Consider the following 16497-nt stretch of genomic DNA (forward strand, 5'->3'; position numbering starts at 1 on the left):
AAAGGTGCAGAAGAAAATACTACTTATGCTTAAATTAGTGTCTAAAAGTAACACTATTTCCTCAGTGAACCTGCTTTAGAACTTACATGTTCTACTAGTTCAGAGCTATTGTAGTCACAGGAAAGATCCACATTGGAGAGAAATGTTCTTAGATCGCTCCCACAGAATTCACACGTGGGCAATACCTCCTCCTCTTCTCTCTTCAGAAAGGAGACAAAAAATGAAGACATGCCCAGAAGGAGGCCCAGAGCCTCTCAGAGCAGGCGGAGCCAGAGCCCTGGACAGGGCCAGCGAATGTCCAGTCAGACAACAGGGGTGATGAGGGATGTACAGACCTGCTTGAGAACTCCTGTCAGACAACATGAGGGCTCCCAGCGATGGTTAGTAGGGAACTTTCAGGGGTCTGAGAACCTATATCAGAAGGCACCAAGCCAGCAGGATCTGTATATTCCAGAAATGAGACATCATTTCCATTCAAGGGCTGTTAAGGGCTGGGGAGACTGAAGTGGTGTTTTGGGGGCCTCTGTCTGGTGCAGCTCGGTGGGGTGCAGCTGAGCCCATCAGGAGCTCTGTGGGTCCTTGGGACGCCTCCTCAGTGTAAGAAGAAAGTTGCAGAAATGATTTTACTGTTGACATCAGTGTCCCTTGTCGAGCAGGGGGATGTACAGTGTGTGACTAGATGCGGGACACAAAGGATAACACGTGTTTGATTTTGTGTAAATGGTCTAAGGTGTTTAAATACCATAAACTCTTCCAAGAAGTTTCAACTAAGGGCTTCCCTGGTGGCGCAGTGGTTGAGAGTCCACCTGTCGATGCAGGGGACACGGGTTCGTGCCCCGGTCCGGGAAGATCCCACATGCTGCAGAGCGGCTGGGCCCGTGAGCCATGGCTGCTGAGCCTGCTTGTCCGGAGCCTGTGCTCCGCAGCAGGAGAGGCCACAGTGAGAGGCCCGTGTACCGCAAAAAAAATAAAAAAATAAATAAAAATAAAAAAAGAAGTGTCAGCTAAGAAAAAGTTTTGACATTACTATGTAGGCCACTGTTTACAATGCTCAACTTTCTAAAATAAATTAGAGTCCTTTCTCAAGGGAAGCCCCAGTTGGGGCACCACATTCTCCTGTCTGTGCTGTGAAGGTAATCCAGGAGGGGGAGGGGAGGCTAGGGGATGCAAGAGGAGGCTGGGAGTTACGGGCGCAGGTGACTTAGTGAGGGGTGGATGCACTATGGCCCTCTTAGTGCTCTGAGGTCATGGCTGTGACTGCAGAGGCTCCTGGCATGTGAGCAGCCAAGCCTCGGCACAGGCCTCCAGGAAAAGACCCAGATCATGACTTGCATGTCATGAAACCACCAGGGCACCTGTAGTTGCCATGGAAACCATTCTCCGAGCCTGGCAAAATGACCGCCATGGGGCCAAAGGGTGACTGAGATGGCCGGTGCAGCCAGGGACCCTAGAGTACAGTCCAGTATAATTAGGCCATGCAAAGTACCCGGTAATAAGTACTGCACATCGCTGAAAACACAACACTCAGGGAGGAAAGCCTTGTAAGAGAGAGATGGTGGTGACGAATCCAGGACAGCTACCAAATGATGGAATGGGCAGGAAGAGCTTGGCACCGCCAGGCCAGCTACAGACTGTGCCACCAGCATCTCGGTAGTGAACTCCTCCGCCCATAGCCCCTTCACCCCTTCACCTGGGGGCAAAGTAAGTAAAGATGCTTCAAAAGACATGAGTAGGGGTGGAATTTCCACCTCAAGAGGGTGTGGCTGAAGAGGAGAGCTGGCTAACCAGCTGCTGCTGCCCCCGAACTAGACCAGTGTCCAAGCCCATCTCAGAAGACCTGAAAGGTGGGCCCAGGGATGCAGGTGGAGCCAGCCCTGTCCAGGGGCCGGTATAGGGGCAGCTCTGTGGAAGGAGGTCCCCAAGGCCTTCCTCATGTTCAGGCGCATCTCTGGGTGTCAGGGGAAGAGAGCTCAAGAAACTTCCTGGATACAAGCCTTTGTGCTTCAGAAAAAGGAAGGTGCTATGTTTGAAGAAAGAATTTCAGCCTGTCTTCAGTCTATAAGGTGACCATAAAATTTAGAAACCTGGGCAAATGTAAACAGTAAATGTTGACTCATATTACGTTACGTGATGTATTTAATGCGTTACCAGGCATTAGAATCGCATAGTTCAACGTGCTGCACAAAATGACAATGAATGCCAACCACATTGGTGCGTCCACACGGCGTTCCCGTCAACTCCTGCACACACATCTGTGCCGTCCTGCCTCACATGATTGGTATCTCTTATTTCAGTGAATAAGCCTGTACCTTTAGTGTACCCCAAAAGAAGTAATCAAGGAGGTTCCAGTCTGGGGGGTGTGCAGCTCTCTCCACAGGGCCATGCCGTGCAAGTTTGGAAATAATCATACCACCGGTCAGTCCCTTACCTCTGTGGCAAAGCAGGGTGGTTTGTATCCTGTTGGAATTACTAAGGTGACCTCTCCCTTGCCCATTGAATGCAGACATTAATTGGTTACTTAGTGTGATCAAATATAGCTAACGTTCACCTGTGCTGCCAGGCTTTATGACCACTGTTATAGGTTGAGTTGTGCTCCCCCAAAGGCTCTGTTGAATTTCTAACCCCTGGTACCTGTGAATGTGGCCTGACTTAGAAACGGGGTCTTTGCAGATGGATTCAAGTTAAGATGAGGTCATTAGGGTGGGCGCTAATCCAGTATGACTGGTGTCCTTGGAGAAGAGGGACATTTGGACAGAGACACACAGAGCATGCTGGGACAACCAAGGCAGAAATTGGAGTGATGCAGCCGCAAGCCAAGGAATGCCAAGGATTGACAGCCACCACCAGAAGCTCAGAAGAGGCAAGGAGGGACTCTCCCCTCCAGGTTAGACTTGCTGACACCTTGATTTTGGACTTCCAGCCTTCAGAACTGTGAAACAATACTTTTCTGTCGCTGTAAGCCACCTAGTTTCTGGTATTTTGTTAACAGCAGCCCTAAGAAACGAATACAGCCACCCTAAGTGCTATTCCAAGTAAATGAGCTCTTTGCTTTTTTTTTGTAAAAGTATGTTCACTGTCTTTTGTGCAGATCATCATGTGGCTTTTTATACAATTTATTACAGTAAAAGCAAAAAGAAATATAAATGAAAATTACCTTGAACTTAATGCCTAAATTGGAACTCTCTTGTCTGAATGTGAGAATAGATGGTGGCCCGATGCTGGGTAGTGTTCTCAGAGAGGGCTCAAAAAGGGTTATGAAGTCGTCCTTAAACTAGATTTTAAAAAGAGGGAGAAAGAAAAAAGTTGAAGATTGAATAAGTGATTTTTACCATGAGTTCAGTGTACTAGTTGGACTGATAAATATTTCTTACCTCCAGCTCACATAAAATATTTAGTTTTGGCTCTTCTGGGTTAATTACCCATTGTGCTGAAGACAAAAAGACAGATTTAGAAGGAATGTTTGAAAACTCTGTGCAGTGTATTCCATTTTCTCTAGTTTGAAGATCCTAGCCCATGACACACACTCACTCACACACACACACACACACACACACACACACACACACGTGCTGTCTAAATGCCCTGAAACCCTACCTTCACCACCTTCTTGCATATACTCTTAGGGGAACTCTTTTCTAAAGGGGTTGGACACCATCCAAGTTAAGGCTGGTTCCCTAAGGGCAGTTTGCCTTTGCCAGCAGAGGGGATGACGCCAAACATCCAGTTACCTCTTAATTTAGAAGCTAGATTTTCAGGTTCATCTTCCTTCTTTACAGAGGGCACTTCCTTCTCTGTAAAAAGAGTGTACATTTGTCATCAATCCTGACAAAGGGTGAAAGAAGTCTAATAGAAAAGAAAATATGCCTCTTGGAAAAATAAGTGCCCTTTTTGTGTTTTATTTTTAATTTAAAAAATTTTTTGCCTTTTCCCAAATAACATTTTGTCAACAGTAAGTAACAAACAGAGAAGACTCACCACTAATGAATCACATTTAAAGATGCTTCCTTGCTTCTTTTTAGTCTTAGAATGCTACACGAATGCATATTTTATTTGATTATAATCATGGTTTGCAGACCCTTTTGTGTTCTGCCTTTTAAAATTACTATTCTGTCTAATTTATGACTATTATTCTGCAAAAGATTTTTCAGAGAGAAGAGTGCTGGCGTGGGGTGAGAGGGCGGTTCCCAGTTCAAGACAGTGAACTAAACCACCAGAATAATTCCCTCTGCAGATTCCAGGGCAATACTGGAAATGGGGAAGACAGCCATCTGTCAACACACGAGCCGCTTGGAGTAAATGTCTGGAAAGGTAAGCAGACAGGACTGGGATGATGAAAAACCAATCAGAACAACCTACAGTGAGACAGAGGTAAAGGGAGAGGGCAGACCCATTTTCCCTGCATAGCCAGGGCTGGTGCTGGAGAAAGAGATGGGCTTCAGAAGATGACATACTTCCTATGTTGAGTACCTGAACAATTAAAAAATATGTTTTGGGCATTTTGCCCAACAGAAATGCCAGTACAGGTATTAAAAAAAAAAAACAAATGAATGAACAGGACTTTCATTAAGGCATTATTTGTCATAGGGAAGAGGTCAAAACACAAAACCAAACCAAACCAAACAACCCTGCAGCATCTAACAATCAGATGTATTACATAAGTCACAGTAACTGTAGGTATATAAGGCAATACTACATAGTCATTTCAAGGAATTAGATCAATATTTCCTGACATGGAAAGATGTCCCTGATACACTGCTAAGTAAAAAAAATTAAAGAAGAGATAAAACTGCTGTTATTCACAGGAAATGTAATTGTCTAGTGGACTTTTAACTGATAAAATATTAGAATAAGAAAGTTCAGCAGGGGAGTCAGATACAAGATTAATGCATTGAAATCAATAGTTTTCCTATACATTGACAAGAACCAATTAGAAAATATAATAGGAAAAAAAAGATTCCAATTATTACATCAATAAAAGACAACTGTAAAACACCTAGGAATAAACTAATAAGAGGTGCATATCAGTTCTCTATTAAAAAACCTACAAAAAAGACATGAAAAAATTGAAAAGGTACATTAGGTTCCTGCTGTTAAAGTAATCAAACAAGGAAGCCATTAGATGAGGGGGCTCTAATGCCTTGGTAGCCAATCGTTAAGCAAAGTGAAACCTAAGCCAGAGTCAATTCCTCAAGGTTAGTGCTTCAAGGTTAAGAACAACTCATAGCAAACAGCCAACCGGGCTTTCCCAAATACAGTTAAGTCCTCTACATACGAACCTTCAAACTGCGAACTTTCAAAGATATGAACGTGCGTTCCCACGTCCAATCACATAAATTAGTTCACGTGTCTGGCGTACATTGTCACGTGCGTGCATCCTCTACAAGCGGTTGTGCTTTTGTGTACTTTACTGTACAGTACTGTTGGCTGTACTAATGAAGACCTGATGGAATTGGAGGCCCAGAGAAAGGACCAAGAGAGACAAGAGGAAGAAGTAACTGAAGAACCGAAGAGATTGACGACGCAGGAGATGGCAAGGGGATTTTCTTTATTTGAGGAGGCGCTGTTAGCTTTTGAGGCACGGGATGGTACACGAAGGCTGCAGCAGCCGTTCAGAATGCAATCCAGTGCTACCAAGTCATCTATGACAAGAAAAAAAGAGCTACTACCCAGACATCGCTGGATCCTTTTTGCAAGAGGGTAGATAGAACTGAATCTGGCAAGGAACCAGAACCTGTGCCATCCACGTCTGGCATGAGTGAAATTGCCTTCCGTCTCCTATCGCTGACGATCCTTCAGCTCTACCACCTCCCACCTCGTCTCCCTCCTCCAGTCAGTAACTCTTCTTGCCTGTTCCCTCGATGCCAGCCCAAGTATCCCAGCTGTTGTACTGTACTACTGTACTTTTCAACGTACTGTACTGTAAGATTTAAAATGTTTATTTTTTGTTTGTTTTTTATATAGTATTTGTGTGAAAAGTATTAGAAACCTATTACAGTACAGTACTACATAGCTGATAGTGTTAGTTGGGTATCTAGGCTAACTTTGTTGGACTTTGAACAAATTGGACTTACGAACACGCTGTTGGAGTGGAACTTGCTTGTATGTAGGTGACCTACTGTAATGCAACCTTGAGCAATAGCCAATCAAATGATTTCCTTGCTTTGCTCCCATGACTTCTCTATAAAAACCTCTCCTTAGCTCTTGTCTGTGGAGTGCTCCTAACCACTTCTGGTTTGGCGCTGCCTGTTTCCAATCCACATCTGCTCAAATAAACTCTTAAAAATTTGAAAATGCCTCAGCTTATCTTTGAACGCTGCAGAGCAGGACCAAAGAATCAACTTGTCAAGCTCCACTGAAAAACTTCATCACAATTACATTGAATATATAGATTAATTTGGGAATAATTAACATGTTTTTTAATATTAGGTTTAATATTATATTAATATTTAATATTAATTATACGTCTAATTTTTAATTTTTTAAAAAATATTTATTTATTTATTTATTTTTGGCTGTGTTGGGTCTTCATTTCTGTGCGAGGGCTTTCTCTAGTTGCGGCGAGCGGGGGCCACTCTTCATCGCGGTGTGCGGGCCTCTCACTATCGCGGCCTCTCTTGTTGCGGAGCACAGGCTCCAGACATGCAGGCTCAGTAGTTGTGGCTCATGGGCCTAGTTGCTCTGCGGCATGTGGGATCTTCCTGGACCAGGGCTCGAACCCGTGTCCCCTGCATCGGCAGGCGGATTCTCAACCACTGCGCCACCAGGGATGCCCAAATTTTTAATTTTTATGTTAGATTGTGTCACTCCTCTGTGCAGACCCTCCAGTGACTTCCCACTTCATTCTCATTGAGTAAGATTTGGTCCTTGTTGTCTCTCTGATTTTATCCCATAGGGCTCACCTCCTTACTTACCCCACCGCAGCCAAGCTGGCTGCCTCCTTGTTCTAGAAGGAAGCACTTGTTCTTCCCTGTGCCTGGAACACTCTTCCCCCAGAGATCTTTATCACTCTCTCTCCTCCTTGAGGTCTTTACTCAAATATTTCAGCTTCTCAGTGAAGATTTCCCTCAGCATCCTGGGTAAGCTTGTACCCATCTACCCAACATTTCCCATCCCTCTCCCTGCTTTATTTTCCTCCTTAGCACTTACATTATGTAAGATATTGTGTATTTACTTATTTTATGTATCATTTATCTCACTATTACTTCCACCTCCCACATTTTAATAGAAGACCTTTGAGACAGGGGGTTTGTCTGCTTTATTCATTGCTGTTACCTTACAACAGGAAACTGACCTATGACAGGTGCTTGGTGTGTGCTCAATAAACATCTCATGAATAAGTGATATAACATAAAACAAATGGTAAAATTGAAAGGAAATGCTATTCCTAATGACCACTTCTGAGGAATATACTGGGATAAGTTAAAAACTTAATGTTTACATTATATTTTTCTTAATGGTTTGATGTTTAAAAAACAGCACACATGTTACTTCTATAATAAAAAATAAAGATGTGTTTCAAAATATGATGGCAGATTATTTCTTGATGTGAACACAGGTGCTACCATTTGTTAAAGGCTCAGTGCCAAGGAGTTTAAATGTTGAGTTTCATTTTGATCTTCATAACAGTCCTGTTACAGCAGGATTATTATGGCCAACAGACAAGGAAACAGAGTCAGTGAGGTTAAGTGACTTGCCCAGTTGTCATGGTGTTAGTTTGTTTTGGGGCTGGGATTCAATCCTAGCTCTCCTGCCCATCTACACCAGTGTCCTTTCCAGTGTACAATCCCATCTGCCAGCAAAAGCTAAAAAACCAAACTACTTACTTGGCTGCTCCATGCCTGACAATTCTTGAAGCCAACTTTCTTCTGTTTGTACTGATGTTGGAATTCTTGGATACAGATTGTGATAGACAGCCCTGAAATTTAGACAAAATGTTATTTTTCAGTATACCTATAGAGTTGTTAGCAGTTCTTCTAAATCTAGTACATTTAACAATCAAATAACAGATGTTCTTAGAAGATCCTGATTTCTTTTTCCTTTGAAATATTTTCTTCCGTTCTTATGTCTTCAGTAAAGTCAGGCACAGTGTGTTTGCATCATATCTGTTCTTTGCAAAGCACTCCTCTCTCAATCTTGGAGGCTCCCAATACCGTATTATTTCTCTCACGGAGTAAATTACTGCCCCTCTATCTGTGCTGTGTGTTGGTGGTGGTGGCGGCGATGATGGTATGTGTGTTTAAACATTTACTTGAATTTAAATGAGAACGTGTTGTTCATTTTAAAATAGCTTTAAAATAATCCAAGCTCTTTTTAAAGGGCTGAAGTTAAATGCGTGGTAATTTAGCAATCTGTATTCTTTCCACAAGCAGTTTAATCATTTAGTTATCATCTACATGATAGGAAGCAGGAATTTATTGACTTTTACTAGCTAAAATGACTGTTACTGGTAACAAGTAAACAATACCTATTGCTTTTCAAGTTCCTTTGCCTCTTTGAATTTCAATTTTTTTTGCCATAATTTGCTGGCTCTTCTAAAATTATCAAACAAAAATTTCCCAAATAATTTAGTCAACTTTAGGATTGTCACTTTTTCACCTTTCTCAGTTCTTTCATGTCTCCACCTTCCTTTTTTGGTGCTTTGTTCCTTGAAACATTGTGTGTTGAGAACTCCTCTGCAAAAGCCACCTGAACAAGTCTCTGGGGGAGTCCTATTTGTCTAAGTTCCCATGGAAAAAAGTTATGGGACCAAGAGTAAAGGAACATTGACGAGCAATCCCTAGACAACGTTTTACATTTCAGTGTTTTCCCAATACAGTAGTTAACAAAATCAATACATAAGTCATCTAGGTCTCTACCTCCCTTGAACCAACATGAAAGATTGTTTCTGAAATTCTGTGTAAAGATGGCAGACATCGGAGGATAAGAACAAAATTAACATTTCCTGAGAACTTACTGCATTGTAGTAGATACATAGTAGTTGCTTTACTTACATTACTTCATTTATCTTTACAAAAACCAATCAAGGTAGGAATTAGTATACCCTTTCCTTTTTAAAAAATTTTTTATTGGAGTATAGTTGATTTACAATGTTGTGTTAATTTCAGGTGTACAACAAAGTCAATCAGTTATATATATACATACTTCCACTTTTTTTTTTTTAGATTCTTTCCCCATATAGGCCATTACAGAGTATTGAGTAGAGTCCCCTGTGCTATACAGCAGGTAGTATTCCTTTTCTATAGGCAAGGAAATCGAGGCTCTGGGGGGCCCTCTCAAAATCAAACATGGCAGAGGTGGATGGGGCCCAGACCCATTTGGCTCCAAAACCTGTGTTTCTCCAGATTCATCTGCCTCCTAAAGTTTGCCCCAGAATAGTAATAGGGCAATTAAAAGTAGAAATTGAGCCAATATTGGTTGCATTTCTGTGTCTTTTAAGGACAGATTTCCTTAAAAACACAATCTCACAACATTCACCAGAGAATGCTTTGAAGTATAGAAGAAGCATCTTCTTAGGAAGATTTATGAGGAGAAATTAAGAATTTGATTTAGGAAAGAGAGGTTCCCATATGATAGTCCAGGTCAAGATGGCACCTGAACACACAATTCTCCCCTTCCATCCAAGATCTTATTGAACTAACAAACACTTCAAACCCACAAACAGCCATAGCCCTGGAAAACAAGCAATAGCCCTGGAAAACAAGCAATAGCCCTGGAAAACAAGAGCGGTGTCATCAGTAGCCAAATAATATTGAAGAAGTCCTTAAAAGAAAGAAAATAAATGGCCTCAGGTTGATGGGAAACTAGAGCAGAGACCACCACAGCTCAAGATAAGAGACAAAGTTCTTCCAAAGGGAACACCTGAGAAGCTCTTACCCTGGACTCGACCAAATGCAGAGGGGAGGGGGCTGGAGACGGCCATCAGGGTAGTTGAAGGAGTGAACATGGAACAGCTGGCCAGTCAGACCCCTTCCTCTCCTCTTACACAGGGCAGTTGGCAGCAGTTGTGTTTATTTCCAGATGAAGCCCAAAGAACTGGTTTCTAAAAAGCCTGCCTGGGGAAGTTTTAGGTCTGAAAGAGAAGCAGAGTGCAGGATGAGTTACTCAGGACCTACCCAACAGGCTTGGGTGAAAAGGGAGGAAGGGAGAGTCCCAGGAAAGAAATGCATGAGGAACTCCAACCACACAGTAAAGTGTCCTTATCATAACTAGTAATAGTGGGCTTACCCACCTTGCCTGCTCCCTGCCGACACACCACAGGAAGCTGGCTGTGACTGCCTTACCCACTCACACAGGACTCACAGTCAACCTTCCCCTGCCAGCCCAGTCAGGAAACAGAACTACTTGGCTGCAGGACTCCTATCCTAGTTTTAGCTACCTATCAGTCATTCATTGATAAATGCAATTGGATAACCAAGGATTACCAGCCACTTAAGGACAATCCATAGCATGGAATAGATGGACCAAGAAAAACAAACAGAACAAGTGATCTTGAAAGAAAAAAGAAGAAATACAAAAAACAAAGGAGAACTTTAGTATTTTGTAACAGTATCCTCAAAGAGATTTAAACACACACACACACACACACACACACACACACACCTATTCAGAGAGTAAGAATCGGTTCTTGGAAATTATATGAACCCCCAAATAAAAAATTCTGTACAAAGGCTACATCGTAGCATGTAAACACCAAAAATCTTGATGACATCCAAGAAGTCCAACAGCCAGCTAGTAGGAGTTCCAAAGGAAAGAATAGAGAAAATGAATGGAAGGAAATAAATATCAGAAGGGTTTGAAAATCAGACTGATCAGCAATACTGGATACTAGAAGGCAATGAAACAATGTCTTTGGAGCTCTGAGGGGAAATGGTTTTAAACCTATTCTTTTATGCAGGTTATATTATTAATAAAGTATGAGGGCAAAAGGAAGAAATTTCAAGACAGGCAAGAACTCAGAAATTTGACTACCCATGAGATCAATATGAAATAATTACCTGAGGAGTTTCTCCAGCAAAAAGAAAAGGAATAAAAGAAAGAAAACAATATGGAAAACAAGAAAGTATGGCCATTGAGCCCAACTCAGAAAAATTGAAGACAACTAAAAACTGTGAGTTGAGAAGTTCTTCTTTTAGGAGCCAAGTTTTACAGACATAGGATTTCATTTTCTTCTGCATGAATGCAGCCACATCATTGGGTTCTTAGCAGGAAATTATGAGTATTGGTTATTGGTCTTCAATTTTTAGAATCAACTTGTACCCAAAGCACTAAGAGCTAATTATAATTACAAAATATGCCAACACTATAAAACTTGGTAAAGGGCTTCCCTGGTGGCGCAGTGGTTGAGAGTCTGCCTGCCGATGCAGGGGACACGGGTTCGTGCCCCGATCCCGGAAGATCCCACATGCCGCGGAGCGGCTGGGCCCGCGAGCCATGGCCGCGGAGCCTGTGTGTCCGGAGCCTGTGCTCCGCAACGGGAGAGGCCACAGCAGTGAGAGGCCCGCGTACAGCAAAAAAAAAAAAAAAAAAAAAAAACAAAAAAAAAACTTGGTAAAGTAATATGACTTTATAGGACTATATATTATATATTTTAATAAAGTCTGTTAAATAATTTGTTAATTTGGAGAGGAAAGGGTGAGAGGAGAGAGAGAAGGAAGTAGAAGTGCATTAAGGTGTTAATTTTTCAAAATAGAGTTAATAGTTACTAAAATTGATAAATCAAGAAGTAGAGGTTTAAATCCTTTAAAGTCCTAAAGGTTAGAAAATATAAAAATAATCTAACTACTGAAAATGGAGAGGAGGGAAGTAGTGTGTTACATTCCTCACCTTTCATGGTGGGAAGTCAGTAGCTATGTCAAAAATTAATAAATCAAGGAATGAAAATATGCTATTTAAATTATACTGGAAACAAAACAAGCTGTTAACTATGTTAACTCTGGTGAGCGGAAGTGGGAGCAGAGAAGGGTACAGAAATTTCAAATTTTATAGCTTTGTCTACTTTATTGTTTTAACCATGTACCTATATTATCTTTTATTAAAATGTTGACTTGGATAAATAAAAACATATAAGTGGGGCAGAACAATTCTCTTTCTGCTTAAAAATGGAAAGTTGCTTATCAAAGCAAAACTGAGGTGAACAATAATCTGAGATTGTGGACCCATGTTTGGTGTGAGGTTTCAGGGAAGACTGATAAAGATGTTCCAAATGTGTTTCTCTGGTGTCTTCCTGTTATAGTTAGAAGTGCTTGGAGGCTAATAGCAATAACAACAAGAAAAAGAAACCGTACTGGCCACTCTCCACCACAGGTGTCCCTGATCACTCCTGAATTTAGCCAATAGAGACTTTTGTCCTAAAGCCTCAGCACTTACTGTTGTGCACATGGCATTTATGATCTCATGCTATATTAGTAAGTAGACATGTCATCTCTGCAGGTAGATAATAAGCCGGTGATGGGCAGGGACCCTGTCTATCTCCTCCAAAGTGTCTAACAGTGTAGATTAAAAAACACCTTTTTGAATAAATCGGTTGTAAGTGCCCTGGATGATTTTACTCTACTTCCTGACATGTTTACCCCAAAAATAAACATCATCAGCTTCAAAAAAAAAAAATAGAGAACACTGAAAACAATTTCTTACCTATCTAAATTCGCTTCAGACATGTCTTTCTTAAATGTCTGAAATATTTTAGGAAAACCTGTTGAATGAAACAAACAATTTAGCCATTCCCTTTAAATCAGTGGCTCTCACAAGGACACTTTTGCCCCCCAGGAAACATTTAGCAACGTTTAAAGACGTTTTTGATTGTCACAAAGCCCGGTGGGGGCTAACTGGCGTGGTCAGAAGTAGAGGCCAGGGATGCTGCTAAACATCCTGTAATGCGTAGGATGGTCCATCCTCCTGCCCTCAACACACGCGGCCCCAACAAAGAATGATCCTGACCAAAATGTCCATGCTGGGAGATGGACAAATCTACTGTAAGAAACTGCTGTGCCTCTCTTTTTAAGGAAGTGGCTGGAGTGGTTTCAGTCCAGGAAGTTAAGCACAAAAGTGAATTGGTTTTGGCTGGGCTGTTTCAGTAGCAGAGCGCCCTTAAAGCACTACTCCTTCTTCAGGAGTGGCGCGCGCGTGTGTGTGTGTGCGCGCGCGCGCGCGTGTTTGAGGGGGGCGGCGGGGGGAGAGAGTGGGTGTAAGAGGACGCGATCACTGAATGCACGAAGTGGTATACAATGAGCACTCCGTACAGCACGGCCTGTTTCCGGTTTGACGAGGCGTTTCCCCTTTATCCTCAGCTGTGGACCATCACAAGCGCTCAGTCAAGATTTCAGTGTCTTGAGGGACTGAGATAAGGGTGTGTGTGAAGTCTTGTGTGTATTTGGAAACAGACTGCCGGGTAGACGAAGGCTCTAGAGGAGTTGGACCTGCCCTCCCCTAGGGACAGGGAAGCCTTCGAGGAACGGGCTGGGCGGGCCGGGGAGCGGTACTTTTTTGGGAGGAGGTGCTGGAGGGTGCACTCTCGCTGGCCACCGACGTCTGGCTCCACTTCATGCTCGGCGTTCGGCTGAGGGTCGGCGTCGGGCTCAGGCTGGGGCTGACGACGCCGGCTAAGTGGGGGCGAAAGGCTTTGCGTTCTTCCTCATCGCCATCTGCGAAGGCCAAAAGCTTCCATAAGTGCTCCTCGCTGAACCTCCCGTGGAGCTCCAGCTCCTTGTCCTGGTCCGCCGCCGCCGTGTCCTCCTCGTCCTCCTCCTCGGGCTTTCTGAAGCTGTGATGCGAGTGCATGTTGGCCGCGGCGGGCGGGAAGCGAGATCGCGCCTAGCTCGGGGGACACCGGCGGGTCCAGGCCTGGGGCGCGCGAGGCCTCCTGTGCGTCCGTCTCCCTGGGCAACGGCCGGCCGCGCGGCCCCCGAATCTGGAGATTAAAGTCGCAGGACCCTTCAGGCCGGAGGACTGGCGCTGCGGGGAGGGGGGCGGAGAGGCACGGAGCGACCATGGGGAGCTAGGACCACTGAAAGCTCCTTTCGCACCTGCTCTCCGGAGTCTCGGAGAACCCTAGCGGCCTGCCGTGAACTGATCTTCCTTTCCAATCTCTCTCAGCTTCTTTGGAGCCAGTCTTTCAAATTTTTTTAAAATTAAAAAAATGGAGGTATCGTTGACTTACACTATTATATGAGTTTCTAGTGTACAACATAATGATTCCATATTTTTGTAGACCATACTCCATTTAATTTTATTATAAAATATTGGGGAGCCAGTCTTTTTTCTTTTTTGGACTGGGGGAGGGGGAGTGGCTACTAGCTATGGGCACCCATAAGGCCTCTTGGTAGTGCTGATGCCGGCGTTTGGATGCTTGCTGGAGCTTATGATAAAACTTTATTTACAAAAGCTGGCACTTGTCCTTGGTCGTAGTTTGCTGGCTTGGTTTTTTAAAACACTGCCTTAAATATTGTTTATCTTGATTAGTGAGATTTTTTTTTTTTGTGGTACGTGGGCCTCTCACTGCTGTGGCCTCTCCTGCTGCGGAGCACAGGCTCCGGACGCGCAGGCTCAGTGGCCATGGCTCATGGGCCCAGCCGCTCCGCGGCATGTGGGATCTTCACGGACGGGGGCACGAACCCGTGTCCCCTGCATCGGCAGGCGGACTCTCAACCACTGCGCCACCAGAGAAGCCCTGATTAGTGAGATTTTTGATGCCACTTACGTTTTGCGACCGAGGTGAGTGACTTGCTCTAGTCCAGGGCCTGATTGATGCTTGTTTCATCCGTCCATCCAGGAGGTGGAAAAAGCTTGAGGCATCTGGCCACCAAAGCATCTCCTGTGTCTTTCTGGGGCTTTGTTTTCAGCTCGTTGTACTTGTTACCCCCGGAGCCAGAAACCAACTCAGGTTTGGCTGCTCATTGCTCAAAAGTCAATGGTCAAGAAGCAAGGGTAGGTGGAAAAAGAAAGGTGCTCTGTTCAGGAAGCTGGCAACCTGGGGAGGTGGCGAACTAGTGTCCCCCAAACCATCCCCCAATGGCCAGATCAGAGTGCAAGAGCCTTTAAAGGAAGCTTCAGGGATGTGCAGGCGGGGGCTATGTGCAGAGCAGCACAGTCAGCTCTGACCATCATCTTGAAACTGGTCATGCGGTGGTCTGGTCAGCGTCATCTTGATTGTTTTAAGCACAGTAAATCTTCAGCTCCAGGATCGGTGTGTTGCCATTTTCTTGAGGCCAGTCCCTGGAATTGTGCTAGCCATAGGTTCAGTACTGCTCAGGATGGAGCAGCTTATATTATGAGTACAATCTGGTCATCATGCAGTTAGCTTTTTCCCTCTTGTGGTTGTTATAGTATCTGCAAAACAACTCAGGAATGTGTCTCAGATATTGTTATCTATGTCCTTCAGGGAGAACTAAAGATTCTGTGACTGCTATTTGGCTGATTTCCTGTTTATTTATTTATTTATTTTTGGCTGCGTTGGGTCTTCGTTGCTGCACACGGGCTTTCTCTAGTTGTGGCGAGCGGGGGCTACTCTTCGTTACGGTGCGCGGGCTTCTCATTGTGGTGGCTTCTCTTGTTGCACAGCACAGGTTCTAGGCATGCGGGCTTCAGTAGTTGCAGCATGCGGGCTCAGTAGCTGTGGCACTCGGGCCCTAGAGCGCAGGCTCAGTAGTTGTGGCACACAGGCTTAGTTGCTCCTTGGCTTGTGGGATCTTCCCAGACCAGGGATCGAATCTGTGTCCCCTGCATTGTCAGGCAGATTCTTAACCACTGCGCCACCAGGGAAGCCCCAATTTCCTGTTTGAATTGTTACCAGTTCTCTAGGCCTAATTGCTATTTTTGTCACTACATGTCTACATCCTTTCAATCATTAATTCTTGAACCAGGGGAGGCTCCTAGGAGACTAAAGCCTTCTTCTACAAACAAGAAACAGGGGACATGGAAGAACTTTTGTACCAGGGAGGGTCCCACAGGATCCTGCTTGGTTTCATACTTGCTAAAATTTGTGTAAGATATTTGTATACACACAAAAAAGTATACAGAATAATATAATGGACATCTGTTTACCTACTACTCAGACTGGAAGCTATAACTTCACCGTACCGTTCAGCTTCTTTTTAAAAGCCTGTTAAGACTGAGAAGGGTTCCTGGTGGGAGGGATTGTGTCCCTGATATTTGACTTCAGCTCTAAGTAAAGGATGCCAACTGAGATTCTATGTGGCTGAGGACATCTGGATGTTGTGAAAAGGGTCTGGATTGATCCTTATATTAAGTGACCAGGAGTAGGCCTAGAAGTCCCCTTGTATGATCTCTGCTAAATAAACCTACATTTTCCAGCCTCAGTTTCCCTGGGAGTAAATTGGGAATAATAATACTTACCCTTAAGACGTATGTGGAGACGATAACAGGGCTTTCAAGGAAGCAGGAAGTGAAAAGTTAAGTGTCGAGAATCACTAAGCAATATTTTATGATTATCAGATCAAACTAATATTTATTGAGGACCATGAGCCAGCTCTCTGTTGGGTG

The 16497-nt window shown here is 43.7% G+C and overlaps 1 protein-coding gene and 1 long non-coding RNA gene across 2 annotated transcripts in view; one reads left to right on the plus strand and one right to left on the minus strand.

Annotated features, from left to right (window-relative positions):
- Positions 1-13991, minus strand: part of ERICH6 (glutamate rich 6) — a 34914-nt gene extending 20923 nt beyond the window's left edge. The window contains exons 1-7 of the mRNA XM_082624204.1: positions 13479-13991; positions 12634-12691; positions 7824-7915; positions 3729-3791; positions 3372-3427; positions 3155-3271; positions 87-200 (exon numbers count right to left, since the gene is read on the minus strand). Coding sequence (XP_082480330.1) covers positions 87-200; positions 3155-3271; positions 3372-3427; positions 3729-3791; positions 7824-7915; positions 12634-12691; positions 13479-13776 — 798 coding nt within the window. The 5' untranslated portion in view covers positions 13777-13991. The remainder of the gene's footprint in view (positions 1-86; positions 201-3154; positions 3272-3371; positions 3428-3728; positions 3792-7823; positions 7916-12633; positions 12692-13478) is intronic.
- LOC309805876 lies at positions 243-6291 on the plus strand. Its single transcript, XR_014294321.1, has 2 exons — positions 243-2884; positions 4140-6291. It is a non-coding gene; the product is annotated as an uncharacterized lncRNA (long non-coding RNA).
- Positions 13992-16497: the final 2506 nt, after the last annotated feature.

The sequence above is a fragment of the Mesoplodon mirus genome (assembly GCF_964341445.2).
Source record: "Mesoplodon mirus genome assembly, chromosome: 6".
Taxonomy (NCBI): domain Eukaryota; kingdom Metazoa; phylum Chordata; class Mammalia; order Artiodactyla; family Ziphiidae; genus Mesoplodon; species Mesoplodon mirus.